This window comes from Hibiscus syriacus, unplaced genomic scaffold (genome assembly GCF_006381635.1).
Source record: "Hibiscus syriacus cultivar Baekdansim isolate YM2019G1 unplaced genomic scaffold, ASM638163v2 tig00112400_pilon, whole genome shotgun sequence".
Taxonomy (NCBI): Eukaryota; Viridiplantae; Streptophyta; class Magnoliopsida; order Malvales; family Malvaceae; genus Hibiscus; species Hibiscus syriacus.
This window is the reverse complement of record NW_024063322.1, coordinates 321,322-338,047: the sequence shown is the minus strand read 5'-3', so window position 1 is coordinate 338,047 and position 16,726 is coordinate 321,322. Positions and strand designations below refer to the sequence as shown.

General features: G+C 36.3%; 1 protein-coding gene and 1 pseudogene across 1 annotated transcript; one reads left to right on the top strand and one right to left on the bottom strand.

The window, feature by feature from the left end:
• Positions 1–10,865: 10,865 nt before the first annotated feature.
• Positions 10,866–11,708, top strand: LOC120179094 (annotated as a pseudogene).
• Positions 11,709–12,249: 541 nt separating this feature from the next.
• Positions 12,250–15,704, bottom strand: LOC120179082. Its single transcript, XM_039184790.1, has 5 exons — positions 15,248–15,704; positions 13,991–14,622; positions 13,186–13,701; positions 12,423–12,600; positions 12,250–12,269 (listed from the first exon to the last, which is right to left on the bottom strand). Exons 1-4 carry the CDS (start codon positions 15,498–15,500, stop codon positions 12,439–12,441), a joined length of 1,563 nt encoding a protein of 520 aa, XP_039040721.1. The 5' UTR covers positions 15,501–15,704; the 3' UTR covers positions 12,250–12,269; positions 12,423–12,438.
• Positions 15,705–16,726: the final 1,022 nt, after the last annotated feature.

The window sequence follows — 16,726 nt, the reverse complement described above, 5'->3', positions numbered from 1 at the left end:
GAAGAATAACCCGAATACCCGAACGTAAATTAGATTCTGAACTTGTCGGACAAAACAAAAACCCTAAACATGTGTACCATACGGAAGCATTTAAATATAAATCATACATCATGCAATACAGAGCATCGGATAACAAATGACAATTTAAGCTTTATTCAAATTTAATGCATTGCAAGATATACATAATAAATAATAAAGGGGTAAAACGGTCTTTCACACCACCAATCAATTCAAACTGGAAATACTAATTTATGTTTACCAATATTCATTATTAACCATTTATTAGTGACATGTGAATTTTCAGATTAATCGGACACCAAACAGAGACCTAATTAAACATGTTTTTCTAAAGACTAAAACGTAAACAATTCAAAAGTCACATAAAAACAACAATCATGCAATTGACTCCTTTATTATGAAATTCAATATTTAAAGTGTGACAGAACAAGTCTAATCAAATTCCAAGTTAAGACCTAATTAATTAGCAATTCAATTTCTGGACCATTTTAAACTTATATAAACTTCTTAGTATCAAACTAAGACTTAGGGATACTTAAGACCTTTAATGAATGCAATTTTACTATTTTTCATCGAATACAAGGATCGATCCTTTTTCATTGCGATCAATCATTTGCAAAAAAAAAGTTTGGGATCGATCCTTTGAAGTAAAAGATCGATCCTTTTTGGGAAAGGATTAATCCATTCCCCTAAGGGATCGATTCTTTTCTCAAGAACATGCTTAAATAAGCAACCAAACTTTCACGTAATCAATCCTAGGCACTAGATACATGCTTGGACACTTTCATACCACAACATACATGTCAAAATACACTTGTAGCATCCTTTATAACACAAGTTAATTCATCATACAAGGATCTATCATCAAAAGTCAAACGTTGCATAAAAGTTCACTTTTGGCACAAGTCACCTAGTCTAATTATGCATTTTGGGTCATTTCATGCATTCTACGAGTCTAACATATTTAGTACATTTAGTGTCACTTGTCTAAGCACACCAAACAATTAGGTATTCGAACTATACATTCATATGAATTATATATCCTCAAACAACAACATCAAATCAACATCATGCTTCATTCTAAATCTAAGAATCCAACTAACATGCCAAAATATTACAAGTTCAAAATCTCAAAGATCATCTAAAGTCCTGATGGTTCCCACGTTGTCGTTTTATGAAAACAAACCACATACACTTTATTTAATATTGCCTTGCTCGATCACACTAGATGTTTGCCCCTTGTCTCTGACTCAGTTATTGATCTTCTGAAGAAAAAAAATATTAAACAACGAGTGTGGTCTGAAAGCCCAGTGAATAACTAGCATTCTAAGTTATGCTCACCTCGAAGCTAAAAGAAAGCTCATATATGCATTCACTTCTCACTTGTTGTTACCTCAATAATCATGCCATCATGTCATGATTCTATGTTCATATAATGCATCATAAATGTACACAAGATCTGTAACACCCCTAACTCGTACCCGAATACGAGTCTGAGGTATCACATTGACTTTTCAAACTTTGACTCTTGACAATATTCAAAGAAAATTTAAAACTTTCATTAAAATAAAAGCGGTTTATTTACATAAATTGACCCAAAATAATCAAAATCGATCAGAGCATATTCAACTCAATCAATTAGTACATGCCAACTATATTCACATTAACCAAACACATTTAAATCATCTATTTTCTGATATGAAATTTTGTAAGGGAGATGCTGACCTGTCTTGCTCTTTTTCGCTTATCTTCTCGCTTCTTTAACCTACGTGTCAAACAATCACACGCTAAGTCTATGACTTAGTGAGGCATAATTAAATTTACTAAAACATACCATATCTAATTGATATTATGCATACTTCATGTAGACTTCATAAACTATGGAATACATTATGTATCAAATATAACTACAAACCTATGCATATCAATTCTTTATTTTTATTATAATTCTTATCATTATCATTGATTTCTTAATCATATTACCTTTTACTCACCATGCATACACATCATATATAACTATACCAATTAACAATCGTATCATCATGAGATTGTTGTAACACACTTAACATTACCAAACATATATATCACATATAGTGTATTTGTTATTATCTCTTGATTAGCCCATGTACACTGTGAGAACTATAGATATGTGAGTCTATTGAGGTTGTGCACTAATGTTGTCACCATAGCTCGTATAAATGCACCGAAGTGCCACGTAGAATTGCACCGTAGTGCCGCGTAGAAATGCACCGAAGTGCCATACAAGATTGTCCCTAAGGACCACGTAGAAAATTCCTTAAGAACCATATACATATACCAAGGATCAAGTATGTGTCTCAAAAAACCTCACACATGTTCCAAAGAATACATATATGTCCCGAAGGACAGCGTAGACCCTCGACTCTTGGCATGCCAACTATACCTCTAGCTCTCATGTCACACAACATGGGCATTAATATTTATGTTATCATACATTCACATATACATATATTTTCATAGTTCTTTCACATAGCTCATTGTTATATAAATCACATATCACATATAAATATAGACACATGGTTCACTTACGCGTAGAACATATTCATATGATTCACATATCACAGAGCTTATCACATATAATTGTATTCTTTTTCATATAATCACATAGTCATATCACATAAATACGTATTCAATACTCATAATCGCATATCTTATCTTTTGTTCTAATAAGTTCATATTTATCATTTAACACATCGATTCTTATTGCATATTTTATATCATATTCTTATACCACTAATTCATATTATAGTTTAGGTCAATGTCGCTTAACTTATTTTGCTCTTTCACTTATTCATATAATTTCATTACCCCAATTTCTAAAATTTATTACAACCTCATGTACTCTTTTTTCCTATAATTGACACATTAATGTCATATAATTTTTATTTCTGATTTCTATAACATCCTCACATGATTTTAAGTACTTTGATACTATACTTCATATCAAATAAAAAACTAACAGTTTTAGATCATAGTTTTATTTAACATATCGATCTTCCTATATTACTTATCTGACATATTCATATACTCATATTACATAATAATTTTATCTGACTATATCTTATGTTCATTTTATACTTAAATCATATAATATCTAATTTACCCATATATATATATATAGTTTATGCTACATATTCAAATAATCTTATTTGAATCTTATAGGTAATTGCTACTTATTTTATCTCATTTCCCTTTTACCAATTTACATGATTTATAACACTAACCTTTACAATAACATATGACTTATGTCACTTATCTCATAATATTTACATACTAGATTATTCTATTTATTTGATTCAATTCCATATACCATATATAATCCTTCTCATAGGGATTCTATAGTTCTTCATTTTATAATTCATATATCATAGTTTCTATAGTGTTTATCCTATAGGTTCGTTCCATCATTATATAGTCATTCACACATACAAATCATGTAATACATATAATTACAAATAACACATATACTCATCTTACATTCATGATCATGCTCATGATTTCATGCATACTACCATAGAAAATAGACTCATCGCGAGTCTTGTTTCCATTCATCATACTTCACTAAAATGCACTCACCTTAGCCTTGTTTACTTTGAATTAATCCTAATCCTTCAATTGTTTCGGAACAAGTTTTCGTTCTAATCTATATAGTAATACATTAATACTTATCAGTATACTAATTAACTATCACTTCTTAGGCTAAAATAAAGGCTAATTTCATCTCTTAATGAAGGTATGTATCGATGCACTACACCATGTATCGATGCATCCCTTGATGGGTGCATCGATGCACTATCTATGGATCCCTTGACGGGTGCATCGATGCACTATCTATGCATCTGTGTATAAATTTCATTCAATGTTTGTATCTAAGGGGGTGCATCGATGCACAAGATGCACTACTTGTGCATCGATACACTGATGATATTCGATGTTTTTATTTTAAAGGAGTGTATCGATGCACTTCATATGCATCGATACACCTTGAACAATTTCTAGGATTTATCATTGATGCATCGGTACACATTGAATGTGCATCGATGCACATAGCCCAGAAATGTTATTTTAGCACGAAAATCTCTTCATAATCTTCTCAACACTTTATATTTCCCCTCTTTTTATATCCCTAACTTGCATACTCTTACTTAAACTAATTATTATCCATTTCATACCTCTAAAACTTAGAAATCCAATTCTCCATATAGAATTTAAGAATCTCACTCAACTTCCAACATGTTCTTAATCTAATTCTAACACTTCCTATTCCTTAATTAGCTTGATGACAAGTCAAATCCCACTTCAATTCTTATTATGAACTCTAATCCAAGATTTCACTTTTCTACTTCCTTTCTTTAATTCTTAAAGTACTCCTCATCTTATGGTTTTAAGATAATCTAAGCTTTCCTTAAGCTTAGTTATCATCTAATTATCATAAACCAATCTTAAATTTAACAAGAAACTAACTAACCAGAAACTCACATTTGTTTTGGGTTCCCACGCATAAAGGAAGAAGAAGAGAAAGAGAACTCTGGAAGCTTATAGATTTCTCTTCCCTTCCATGTGGTTAATATATAACCTTTCTTTAATTAATTATTTCCCTTACAAAAGACCCTTTTGCCCTTCACTTTATTTAATAATTACTTACCTTTTTCAGGTAATATTTTCAAATGAATCATTGAACTATTCAATTCTTCTACTTTAGTCACCAAGTTCTAAAATTTTATAATTTAGTCACTAACCCATAGATTGGGATATTACAAGATTCAAATTATATACATGTTTTTCATCGTCGTATATCCTATAACAAATCACATGCACATATGCACAATTACCTTTTTGGCAAAGTCACATATATTACACAATTGGTTCCATTCAAGATCAATGACCTTTTGTTGACGAAAACGGGTAAAGAAAACGAAAGAACACGAGAATTTTACGAGGTTCGGCAATGTGCTTACGTCCTCGGTGCCTAGGCGGCGCTAGAAGTTTTATTCAATGATATTTTAGGTCTAGGTTACATCTCTATTTATAATAGAAAACCCTGGTACATAATTACAAAATCAACCCTGTACCGTACCGCGGGGGCTGCGCCCCCGCACCCCCAACCCACATCTCCTGTCCTCTTTACTGGTATATTTATGAGCCATACCTAACAAATCTCCACCTTGGCGAATATCCTGCCCCTTGGAAACTTCAATATGGGTTGGGTTACCTTGCTTCTTTAACAACTCGAAACATTCAACAAGTCCAAGCAATGCTTGAACTTGTATGTCGTAACTGGCTTGGTGAACATATCAGCGGCATTCTCATCAGTATGTACCTTCTGAAACAAAACCTATCCAGATGCAACCAACTCTCTGATCTTGTGGAACCTTACATCAATATGTTTAGTTCTAGCACAATACACCTGATTCTTAGCCAAGTGAATAGCACTTTGATTATCACAAAGCAACTGAACTCCACCTTGTTGAACACCCAACTCCTTCACTAAACCAGTAAGCCATAAAGCTTCTTTTGCAGCTTCAGTCGCTGCCATGTATTCAGCTTCAGTTGTAGATAGTGCCACGACAGATTGAACAGTAGACTTCCAACAAATAGGCCCTCCACCAAGAGTAAACACATACCCTGTCGTAGATCTTCTATTATCCAAGTCACCTGCATAATCTGAATCCACATATCCTACAACCAAAGGATTATCCCGCTGACTCCCAAAAACAATTCCATGTCCCACAGTACCCTTTAAGTACCGAAAGATCCACTTGACTGCTTCCCAATGTTGCTTACCAGGTTTAGACATGTACTTACAAACTTGACTAACAGCATGAGCTAAATCAGGACGAGTACATACCATCGCATACATCAAGCAGCCAACAGCATTAGAATACGGAACCTTTGCCATATTTTCAGCTTCCTTATCTGTCTTAGGGCACTGTTCTGATGAGAGCTTAAAGTGATTCGCCAATGGAGTCCTAACTAGTTTTGCGCTGCTCATCGCAAACCTTTCTAGCATTTTCTCAACATAACCCCGTTGAGATAGCCGCAGTTTCCTTGACTCTCTGTCCCTGCAAATTTCCATTCCAAGAATTTTCTTTGCAGCACCTAAATCTTTCATATCAAATTCCTGACTCAATAAAGTTTTCAAGCCGATAACATCATCCATGTTCTTCGCAGCAATCAACATATCATCAACATACAGTAATAGAAAAATAAAAGAACCATCATCAAGGCTCTTAACATAGACACAACAATCATACTCACATCGGTTGTAGCCAATCTTGATCATATAGGAGTCAAACCGTTTATACCACTGTCTCGGAGACTGTTTCAACCCGTACAAAGATTTCTTCAATCTGCAAACTAAATGCTCGTTTCCAGGTTGAGTGAAACCTTCAGGTTGCCGCATGTAGATCTGCTCCTCTAAATCACCATGCAAAAAAGCAGTTTTAACATCCATCTGCTCTAAATGCAAATCCCAACTAGCCACCAATGCAAGTACTGCTCGGATTGAAGTGTGCCTGACCACAGGAGAAAAGATTTCATCATAATCAACTCCTTTCTGCTGTGAAAAACCCTTCGCTACCAAACGAGCCTTGAACTTCTCCCCCTCTTTTTCTGTTACTGCTGGTTTCTTCTTATACACCCATTTGCAACCAATCGGCTTCTTACCCTCAGGAAGGGGAACTAACTCCCATGTGCGATTGTGATTCAAAGACTCCATCTCCTCAACCATGGCTGCCATCCACTTGTCGTTTTCCTGACTAGTAACGACATCATGAAAAGTAACCGGATCATCACTGCTAACAATAAGTGCAAAAGATACCAAGTCTTCAAAACCCAATCTGTTCGGAGGCTTTATATTCGTCCGTCTCACCCTGTCTCTAGCGAGACTATAATCCTGCAAATCATCCGTAGTGGAACCACCAGAAGTCGGTTGAGAAGTTTCTGGTTTCTCAACTGGAAACTGCTCGAAATCTACCACTGTCGTGTCTTGCTTCTGCTGCAACATAGACTGTTCATCAAAAACGACATCTCTACTAATCACAACTTTCTTCGCAACTGGATCCCAGAACTTGAATCCTTTGACACCTTTCTTGTAACCCAGAAAAATGCACTCCTTCGATTTTGCATCAAGTTTGGATCTCTCATCAGCAGGTACATGCACATAAGCAGGACAACCAAAAATCCGTAAGTTATCAAAACTAACATCATGACCAGTCCATACCTCTTCTGCAACTTTCCCAGCCAGCGATGCCCTTGGCGATCTGTTGATAAGGTAAAACGCCATGTTAACAGCCTCAGCCCAGAAGTGTTTGGGAAGCCCCGCATTCAACCGCAAACATCTGGCTCTTTCATTCAACGACCTGTTCATTCGTTCCGCAACACCATTCTGTTGTGGTGTCTTGCGCACTGTAAAATGCCTCTGAATCCCATGCTCCTTACAGAATTGTAGGAACTGTGAATCTGTGTACTCCGTACCATTATCAGACCGCAAACACTTGATTTTTCGTCCTGTTTGGTTTTCTACCTCAGCTTTCCACAGCTTGAACTTCTCAAAAACTTCAGATTTCTGTTTCAAAAAATACACCCAAACTTTCCGTGAAAAATCATCAATAAAAGTAACATAGTACCTAGATCCACCCAAAGACGATGTCGTGGAAGGCCCCCATACATCAAAATGCACATAATCAAGAATCCCTTGAGTTGTGTGCTTCGCAGTCTTGAAACGGACTTTAGTCTGTTTACCAAGAACACAATACTTGCAAAAATCGAGCTTACAGCTTTTGACACCATGCAACAAGTTTCTCTTGTGTAATTCTGCCATACCACGTTCACTAAGATGAGCAAGGCGCATATGCCACAATTTTGTCGTATCATCACAGGACTCAACAGAGTGAACTCCACCTGCAACGGTACTCCCTAACAATCTGTAGATATTCCCTGCAGTCATCTTGCCTTTCATCACAGTCAATGCTCCTTTAACAATCCGAATGGTTTCCCTATCCTCGTCAGCCTTAGGGATAAAACCATTCTTGTGCAAAGTGCCCAAGGAAATCAAATTCTTCTTCAAGTCTGGGATATGTCGAACACCACTCAACGTCCGAACGGAGCCATCGTGCATCTTAATTCTGACATCACCAATACCAACAATATTGCAACATCGATCATCACCCAAATAAACCGAACCAGAATTAACCGGCCTGTATGTTGAAAACCATTCCCTATTTGGCGTGATGTGATAAGAACATCCAGAATCAAGAATCCAAGCATCCGTCAATTGTGTCGTTGAAATAGAAAGCATATCACCCTCACTGCAATCAGAAGTATCATCCTCGACCACGTTCACAGACTTGGATGAGCCATCATGCTTCTCATCGGTCTGCTTTTTCAACTTCGGACAGTCTCGCTTCATATGTCCCGCCTCCTTGCACTTGTAACAGTGAATCGTCTTCTTATCCCTGGATTTGGATCTGGAATTCCGCTTCCCGAACCCTGCCTTCTCTGGCTTCCGTCCACGATCTCGATTACCCTTGACATATAAGCTATCGGCTTGAGAGCTTTCCCCTGCATTCTGCTTCCGCTGGTTGTGAGCCAACAAGGCTGCAGTAATCTCCTCAACGTTGATAGTCTCTTTCCCATATGTAAGAGTAGTCACCATGTGTTCGTAAGAGGAAGGCAACGAACACAACAGAATCATCGCTCTGTCTTCATCCTCAATTTTCACATCAAGCCGAGCCAGATCAGAAACGATTTGATTGAAGACATTCACGTGTTGCGCCAAATCGTGATCGTCCTGCATCTTCAGCCCATACAGCCGCTGCTTCAGATACAGTTTTGTCGTTAAGGATTTGGACATAAACTGACTTTCCAACTTCCTCCAAATTTCGTCTGGAGACGATAGATGCATGACGTGATACATGACCTCGTCCGCCAAGCATAATCGTATGGTTCCTGCCGCTCGCTGCTGCAATTCTTCCCAATCTTCCTCATCCATCGACGCCGGCTTTGTAGGTCGCAAAGCCTTCAAGATCCCTTGCTGCGCCAATAGATCCTTCACTCTCGTTTGCCATAATCCGAAGTTACCCTGACCATCAAATTTCGCGACTTCGAATTTTGCTCCTGACCTCTGATACCAATTGTTGACGAAAACGGGTAAAGAAAACGAAAGAACACGAGAATTTTACGAGGTTCGGCAATGTGCTTACGTCCTCGGTGCCTAGGCGGCGCTAGAAGTTTTATTCAATGATATTTTAGGTCTAGGTTACATCTCTATTTATAATAGAAAACCCTGGTACATAATTACAAAATCAACCTTGTACCGTACCGCGGGGCCTGCGCCCCCGCACCCCCAACCCACATCTCCTGTCCTCTTTACTGGTATATTTATGAGCCATACCTAACACCTTTTGTTTAAAACACAATTCACTCATTAGATAAATAGACTTCATATAAATCTCCTTTATTTATGGACTCACCTAGGTCCAAAAACATGACTTTCAGTGTAAACTCAATGAACGAACCTTACCCCGTAATCTTTATAGGGCATTACTCAACTCACCAACATTACCCTGTATAACCCTTTGTTCACACATATATAGAAACCATAGAGTATTATTTCCTAGGCATGTCTTTCATAACCAAAGGTCCCATTAAGAATAAATAACAATTTAATCCAAGTTCACAAGAGCATTTATCAAATGATGCATAGATCATACACATATACACTTTCAAAATACACTTTAAACCACTTATCGAAAATGGTTTTCATGATCAATCTCTTATGGGCAACAAGTTCCTCACTCATCCATGGAGAGTGAAGTTGTTCCACTCATCCTCAACACATTCATATATATATATATACATTTTACAAGATACACTTTAAAAACCATTATGCATCACTTGCAACACATATTCAATACACAAGTCAATATTCACATTTCATATCACATTCTATATCAATCATAGGCATAAATTTAAGTTCACTTATCTTAGAGTTCAAGCTAAAAAAATTACTCTAAGCTACACCTTCATTTACCCTTGAACATGTTCATCCTTTAAGAATGAAAGTCACTCACATTTGCTATCTACTAACCAAAATCCTTCTAAACACTTCCTCTAAGAATGAAAGTCACTCATTTTTTCTATCCATTAACTGAAATCGCTTCTAAACACTTAGGTGGTGTTTGTTTTTCTAAAAAAATGTCTTCAAAGCTCTTATGTCTACTCCGCGCAGACATTGGGCATCGCAGACCGTTTGTTTTTTAGAAGACAGTAGCTCTGAAAACGTCTACGCGTCCTCTTCTTGGCACAGACATGGCATTGTGTCTTCAAAACTCTTCCAACCACTTCAAAGAACATTAAAAACAAAAACCCTCGCCTAAAAACATGGTTCTATAGCAGATCGAAAATATATGACTCAACTACGAGATGAAATTGTTGAGCAATTAATGCAAAATATGGATTGATTTATTTTTAAAAAAATTATTATTGTAGTTGTATGGATTATTTAAATTTCAGTTTTGTAAAACTAAAATTATTTAAATTTCAGTATTGCAAAACTCTTTTAAGTTTAAAAAATCAGTTTATTTATATTTCAGTTTATTTTAGCAGTCTGCAGACGTTAAAAAATCAGTTTATTTATATTTCAGTTTATTTATATTTCGTTTTTGGTTATTTGGGGAAAATGCATCAACTCTTTGGTGGATTCATCATTTGAGTTCCAAGTATTAAGAACAATGCTTTTTCCAAATTGAATTTGGCTTCTTTTTGTTTGGGTTAATTTGAGTAACTGGTTAAATAATTTTGATTTATATTTTGGTGTAGATATGGCGTTGTACGGTGAAAAGGAGTGGTATTTGTTCTCACCGAGAGACATAAAATACCCAAACGGATGTCGGCCGGAACGGGATATTGGAAGCCCAAAACATTGGGCATAAAAAAGTCGCTCGTTTTCTACGCCGGCAAAGCCCCACGCGGTGTCAAAACCAATTGGATCATGCACGAATACCGCCTCCCGAATGTTGACAGGTCCGCCGCCGCCGGCAAAAAGAACAACAACATGAGGGTAAAATTCTTTCATCATTCCCACTTTTTACCGTACTTTTGTTTCATGGGTTAAATCAACCCTTTTTCACATGAAAGTTGCCAACTTGACCAGCCCACAACTTCGAATATCTTCATTTGAATTCTTAGCTCATTGGTTTGCTTGTTTCTTATTGCAGCTTGATGATTGGGTACTATGTCGGATATACAACAATAAAGGAAGCATTGAGAAGCATTTCCCAAGTGAACAAAAACTGTCGAGTTACCCTGAAATGGAAGACCAGAAACCCAACATCTTAATGCACGGTCAAAATATAACATCAATTTCCCAACAACAACAACAACCTTTGTCGTCGATGGTGAATGATGAACTCTTACAAACGGATGCTTCGGTTTCCGTCCCGAGATTGCAAACGGATTCAAGTTCGTCGGGGCAGGTGCTGTCCCCTGAAGTCACGTGGGAGAAAGAAGTCCAGAGTCAACCCAATGGCGTCGATTTCGGGTTCCAAGATGATCCGTTTGCAAGTCAAGTTCAGTACCAGGTGGAGCAGTTGTCACCTTTGCAGGACATGTTCATGTATCTACAGCAGCCATTTTGAACACAGATCAATCCAAATCAATTTTATTAGATTTTTATAGTGTCGTGTTTCATGCACAGTTGCATGTGACATTAAATCATAGGATTCGGACAATCAAAGTTATTTGTCAAATTCATTCAAAAGGGAGATTTGGGTAGCAGTGAAACCTTGAGGGACAAGGTCCCTTCATGTGAATAGTTACTAAGATTGAAGCAAATTCTTCTATCTGTAAGATTTGTACAAGCAGTTCTTATTTGTTTTCCCCAGAGAAATATGAATATGTAAATGAAATACCATATTGCAATTCAAGCTGGATAATAATTTTTATAAATTTTAGTCTAAATCTATGATGGCCGTTGAAATTTGACTATGATGGTTTTTCTGTTGGAGCAGCCTTAATCTTGACTACCCATGTCTGGCAATAAATAATTAAACACATTACATTTTAACTAATTAATTATATAAATTTTCTTATTATATTCTGAAAATGAGAAAGGAACTAAAAGACGCTATATTTTCAAATGCAAGTAAATATTATTGTCCACGGAGTTCTTCGAGCCCCCACTACTTTGTACATCAAACATTAATCACTTAATAAGTTAATGGATGCAAGATTTTATGTTAAAAACGAATTTATAAATATAAATTCTAGGAAGTGAAAGCATATTATTAATAGAAACTACAAAGAAAATATTTAAATTTTATAAGAATTTGATTTTTAGAGGACCCTTGATCCATCTCCGCTTACAAACATGTACATAAGTTAGTTCGAGCTCGAGCTGTCAGCTTTGAGCATAAATTCTGGAACAAGCACATCAAAATCACTTACAGTCCATTCTGCAGTCTCTCTTGCGCGGCTAACATATATTTCCGTGCCAACATTGATCGAAGACCAGACACGCCTCGCGGGTTTTGTTTCTGGATCCTGCAAAACGTAGCAGCAACATAGTTTTTTCTTCATCCATCCAAACTAAACACCAAAGAACAGTAATGATATTGAAGAGCATCAAGCCAGAAGCATGTTATCAACCAAAACTCATATCCGTTTGATTCTTCTACTCTTTAAGTAATTTTATTTTAAAAAGGAAGTGGTAAGATGCAGCGTGTGGGATAAGAAGTTTTATGCTTGAAAATGATACTTTAAAAGTAAATGTTGGCACTTAGTGAAATATGCAAGCTACATTCTACCGGCATTAATGTCGTAACCGCTTTTATCTAAACCCTGGTGCAATCATGTGATGATTCCCTTCAGGCATACTTCGAAAGCTCTTTTCAGAACACTAGTCCTTACTAAAATCCTCGTCATGGTGACAATTTATATAACAATGTATCATAAAACAAATTAAAACTATTATTCTGTAAAACTTACAAGATTGAAAAACGACCAAGGCAGAAATCCCATCCACAATGATGGGAGCCCACAACTAAAGAGAGAACTAGACAGAAATGAGACATACAAGCAATTCTTTTAACTGATTTCATATAATGCACTACAAAAATAACACAATACCTGGTAGAAGTATAATCGGCTCGAGAGAGCACCTACATCAAGCTCCCAAGTTCTTGCATCCCCAATCCATCCATCTCCTTGCTTTTTAGGATAGCCATGCACAGCCCATTCAGAATGTGGAATAATTTGTACCAACTCCTGTGATTGTGGGTTGCTGTACGGATCACAAATATCATATGGTTTCTCCAGATATTTGGCATTTCCAGGGCTGCAATATAGGTGATATGCAGAATATGGAAACCGAGTTGTCTCATTTCTGTGTATTATCTCACCAGTGGGACTAATATGATAAGGTGGGCAGGAAACCAAGTTATCAGGACGGCACCAGCTTGTAGTTGCTGGATTAATTATCATCTCACTGTATCTAGTGACATCTGTCAGAACATCACCATCACATGGCTCTCCATTGTTTTTCCAACAGCTTCCGATGTCTAGTAGATAAAATTGACTGTTGGGTCCTCCTCCATGTTTCACGTCAAGCGTCAGCCTTACCACAAAATTTGGAGATTCAGGCAACTGAAAGAGCAAAAGCAAGACAAGCAAATCATGTTTCTGAAACATAAAGCCATATCAACAGATAGTTTTGGCAGTAAAATGAAGAGACAGCCCCATGGGTAGAAAGTGATGCAATTTGGATAAATGAAAATGACAAGCTTTTCTATCTCTTGGAAGGTAAAATATGAGAGGCATTCGATTTTCTATATTTCATTTCCAAGACTGAACATTATAACATAAGTAGCAAACATGGTTAAAAAAATACTCGTATACAAGTGTCAATTTTTCCAAGTAAATGCAGACAACAAACCTTTTTCAACATGCCACACCCATTATAGTGGTAGCCGCCATTAAATCCTTTGGTTGCATCCGCACGTAGATATAACATGAGCCAGGGATATTTAGTTGATGTTGACAACCTGTGAGAAAAAATCCAACTCCCTGTGCTAATATTCTTCTTCCATGAGACTGAAAAGAAGGAGTTGTTGCCCACATCTTCAACCAAGTTGGCATCAAGGTCATATGTTCCACTAAATTCTCCAGTCAAATAAACCTTCTGGCTTCCAAAGGATTCCAATATTGAGTAGTTATGGTAAACAACTGGTTGATTCATACATCCCTCGCCAAAACATGGAAATTTTCTGTCCGTCACAATTTTACTTACTTTTTGTCCATTCTCTGGACAGGGAGTAGTATTTTTGTCAAAGTTTCCATTTTTAACCATGATCATCCAAAATTGCCATGGATTTGGGGATTCCTGTACCTCACATAAAGAGCCAAGATATAGTTCTTTCTCCTTTGCAAACAGGTCAGGGTCAGCAGAAGACTCAAAGCCTGCTGTAGGAAATTTATCACCAGCTCCTAAGCTGTTGTCAGTGCCATTCACTTTGTGTAGAACTCCGCATTGACTGCCATTATTAACAAGGCCACCACCCAGATGAGCTGATGATCAGAATAGGGCAGTAAGATGTTCATATTCGAAAAGGATATGTATTTTCAAAACTTAGCAAGTCAACAAGAATGTTGAAGTAAGGGGCCGGGGGAAATGATAACTAAGGTCAATGATCTGTTGCATTTTAACCGTGAAATCCCCATTTGAAAATAGTTTATAAGAAAGTTGTTCGACATGTTAGATCTTAGAGATGAAACAATATCCATTATTAGAAATTCATGTATGCACCAATTACATAATTCAAGTCGATGGTCAAATTGGCTTTGATTTCTTCAGCAATATTATACTGGTAAAGTTGATTAGCCACTGGAATCAAACACTTAGTGGATAAGTATCCTATCAAGTCTTAACAGAAACAGCAGGAATAAAATGTTAACCCAATAATACATTCCTCATTACAACGCATATTCGTTTACCCATTGCTGCTTGCTTATTAACTATATAAGACATTCCAGAAATAATTTAAAATTAATTTTAACCATTGTTTTCAGATTTCAGTATTAGTGTGCAATGAAGCCACCTTAATTGCTAAAGGAAGCAAGCAAGGCAAAGATTCACAGACCATTTAAAAGCTGATCATTATGAACAAACAACGTAAAGAGGAAGAGGAAGTACCAGCGGTTGAAGAACAGTAAATATCAGCACAATCGGCATGGCGGGGGCTGCCCATGTTAGGAGCTTCAAATCCAACTTCGTTGCAGAAATTCCAAGCTTCCAGACCAACTCTGACATTTGGGTTTTTCATTCCAGGGTCCCCAACGGCCGAAACGTAGTCGGTAGGCTCGCCCAGAACTAACAAAGCGAAGGAATTCGAACCAAAGAATGGTTGGAAAACAAGGACGATAAATGCCCAACAACAGGACCCCATTCTTGGTTTTTAGCTGCAATTGCTCAGGCTCATTGAGAGTAAAAAAGGAAGAAGGGGATACGCGCGTTGGCTGCACGTTCCATCTCTAGCGTGGTGGCTGTGGGGAGGGGATGTAGGAGATGGCATTTTTGATAAGTTCATAATTGGGGTTGGATGGAAATGAGATGAGAGAGAAAGGAGTTCGCTTTGCTTTCAAGACAATTTCTTTTCTTGCGGTGGTTCACCGCTTATGATCGTGACAGTCTTTCATCTCTCTTTATTCAAAGTTTTTATTTATGAAAAAGTAGAGTTAATTGTACTGTATATTTTAATTTGGGGTTAATTACATGAAAAATCAATTACATTTATATTTTGTTTTTTTAAATACGATTATTTTTATTTTTATTTAATTAAGATATGATCACTTTCGTTTTTATTTAATTAAGATGTGATCACCTCGAGTTAATTGACGTTAACAATAATTAAATATTTTAATATAATCACACGTTTGATCATTTTTATTTATATATTTTCGTAATTTAGTTATACTTTTAATAAATCAAAAATAAATTTAATCATTCAATCGAATGATGTCACTTGTCATGCCACGTAAGGGTGAGCGTTCGATTGAACCGAATTGAGTCGAGTAAAAAAAAATTTGAGTTATTCGAGTTGACGAGTCCTATTTTTCAACTCGAAGTTGACTTTGAATTTTTTTCGAGTCGAGTCAAATTTTTGAGTTTCATTTTAAATTTAATTATAAATATTTATAATATTATGATATTATTTGATTCTAATTTAAATGATCTTTCATAACCATATACAATACATGTGTATTTATTCATATTTTGTTCATATGTGATATACATTTATGATATAAAGTCGAGAGTCTCAAATCAAACTTGAAAATCAATCTACTAATTATTAAAAATTTCGAGTTGTATTTTACAACTCAGTTGTACTTGAATTTTTTTTAGTCAAGCCAAGTTTATAAAAGTTAATCCTCCAACCGAACGGTGACACGTGGTATTATGGTGAGCGAAATTGGACTTGACTTGAAGAACCGATTTTTTCGACTCGACTCTTGAAAACTTGACTCTAATTAACTTCGAGTTGTAATTTCATAAACCCGATTCGACTCGAAAAATTTGATGTAACACCCCAACCCGTACCCGACCCGAATACGAGTCTGAGATGTCACATTCACTTTTAAAAACGATATTCTTGCAAATTATCAAAACATTTGA

Bases quoted from the DNA above. Each gene is read 5' to 3' on its own strand.
- LOC120179082 (XM_039184790.1), bottom strand. From the start codon at position 15,500: ATGGGGTCCTGTTGTTGGGCATTTATCGTCCTTGTTTTCCAACCATTC. The intron at 14,623-15,247 runs GTACTTCCTCTT...TCTGATCATCAG, and splicing joins TTACTGTTCTTCAACCGCTG to CTCATCTGGGTGGTGGCCTT. The intron at 12,601-13,185 runs GTATTGTGTTAT...TACGTTTTGCAG, and splicing joins GCCGATTATACTTCTACCAG to GATCCAGAAACAAAACCCGC.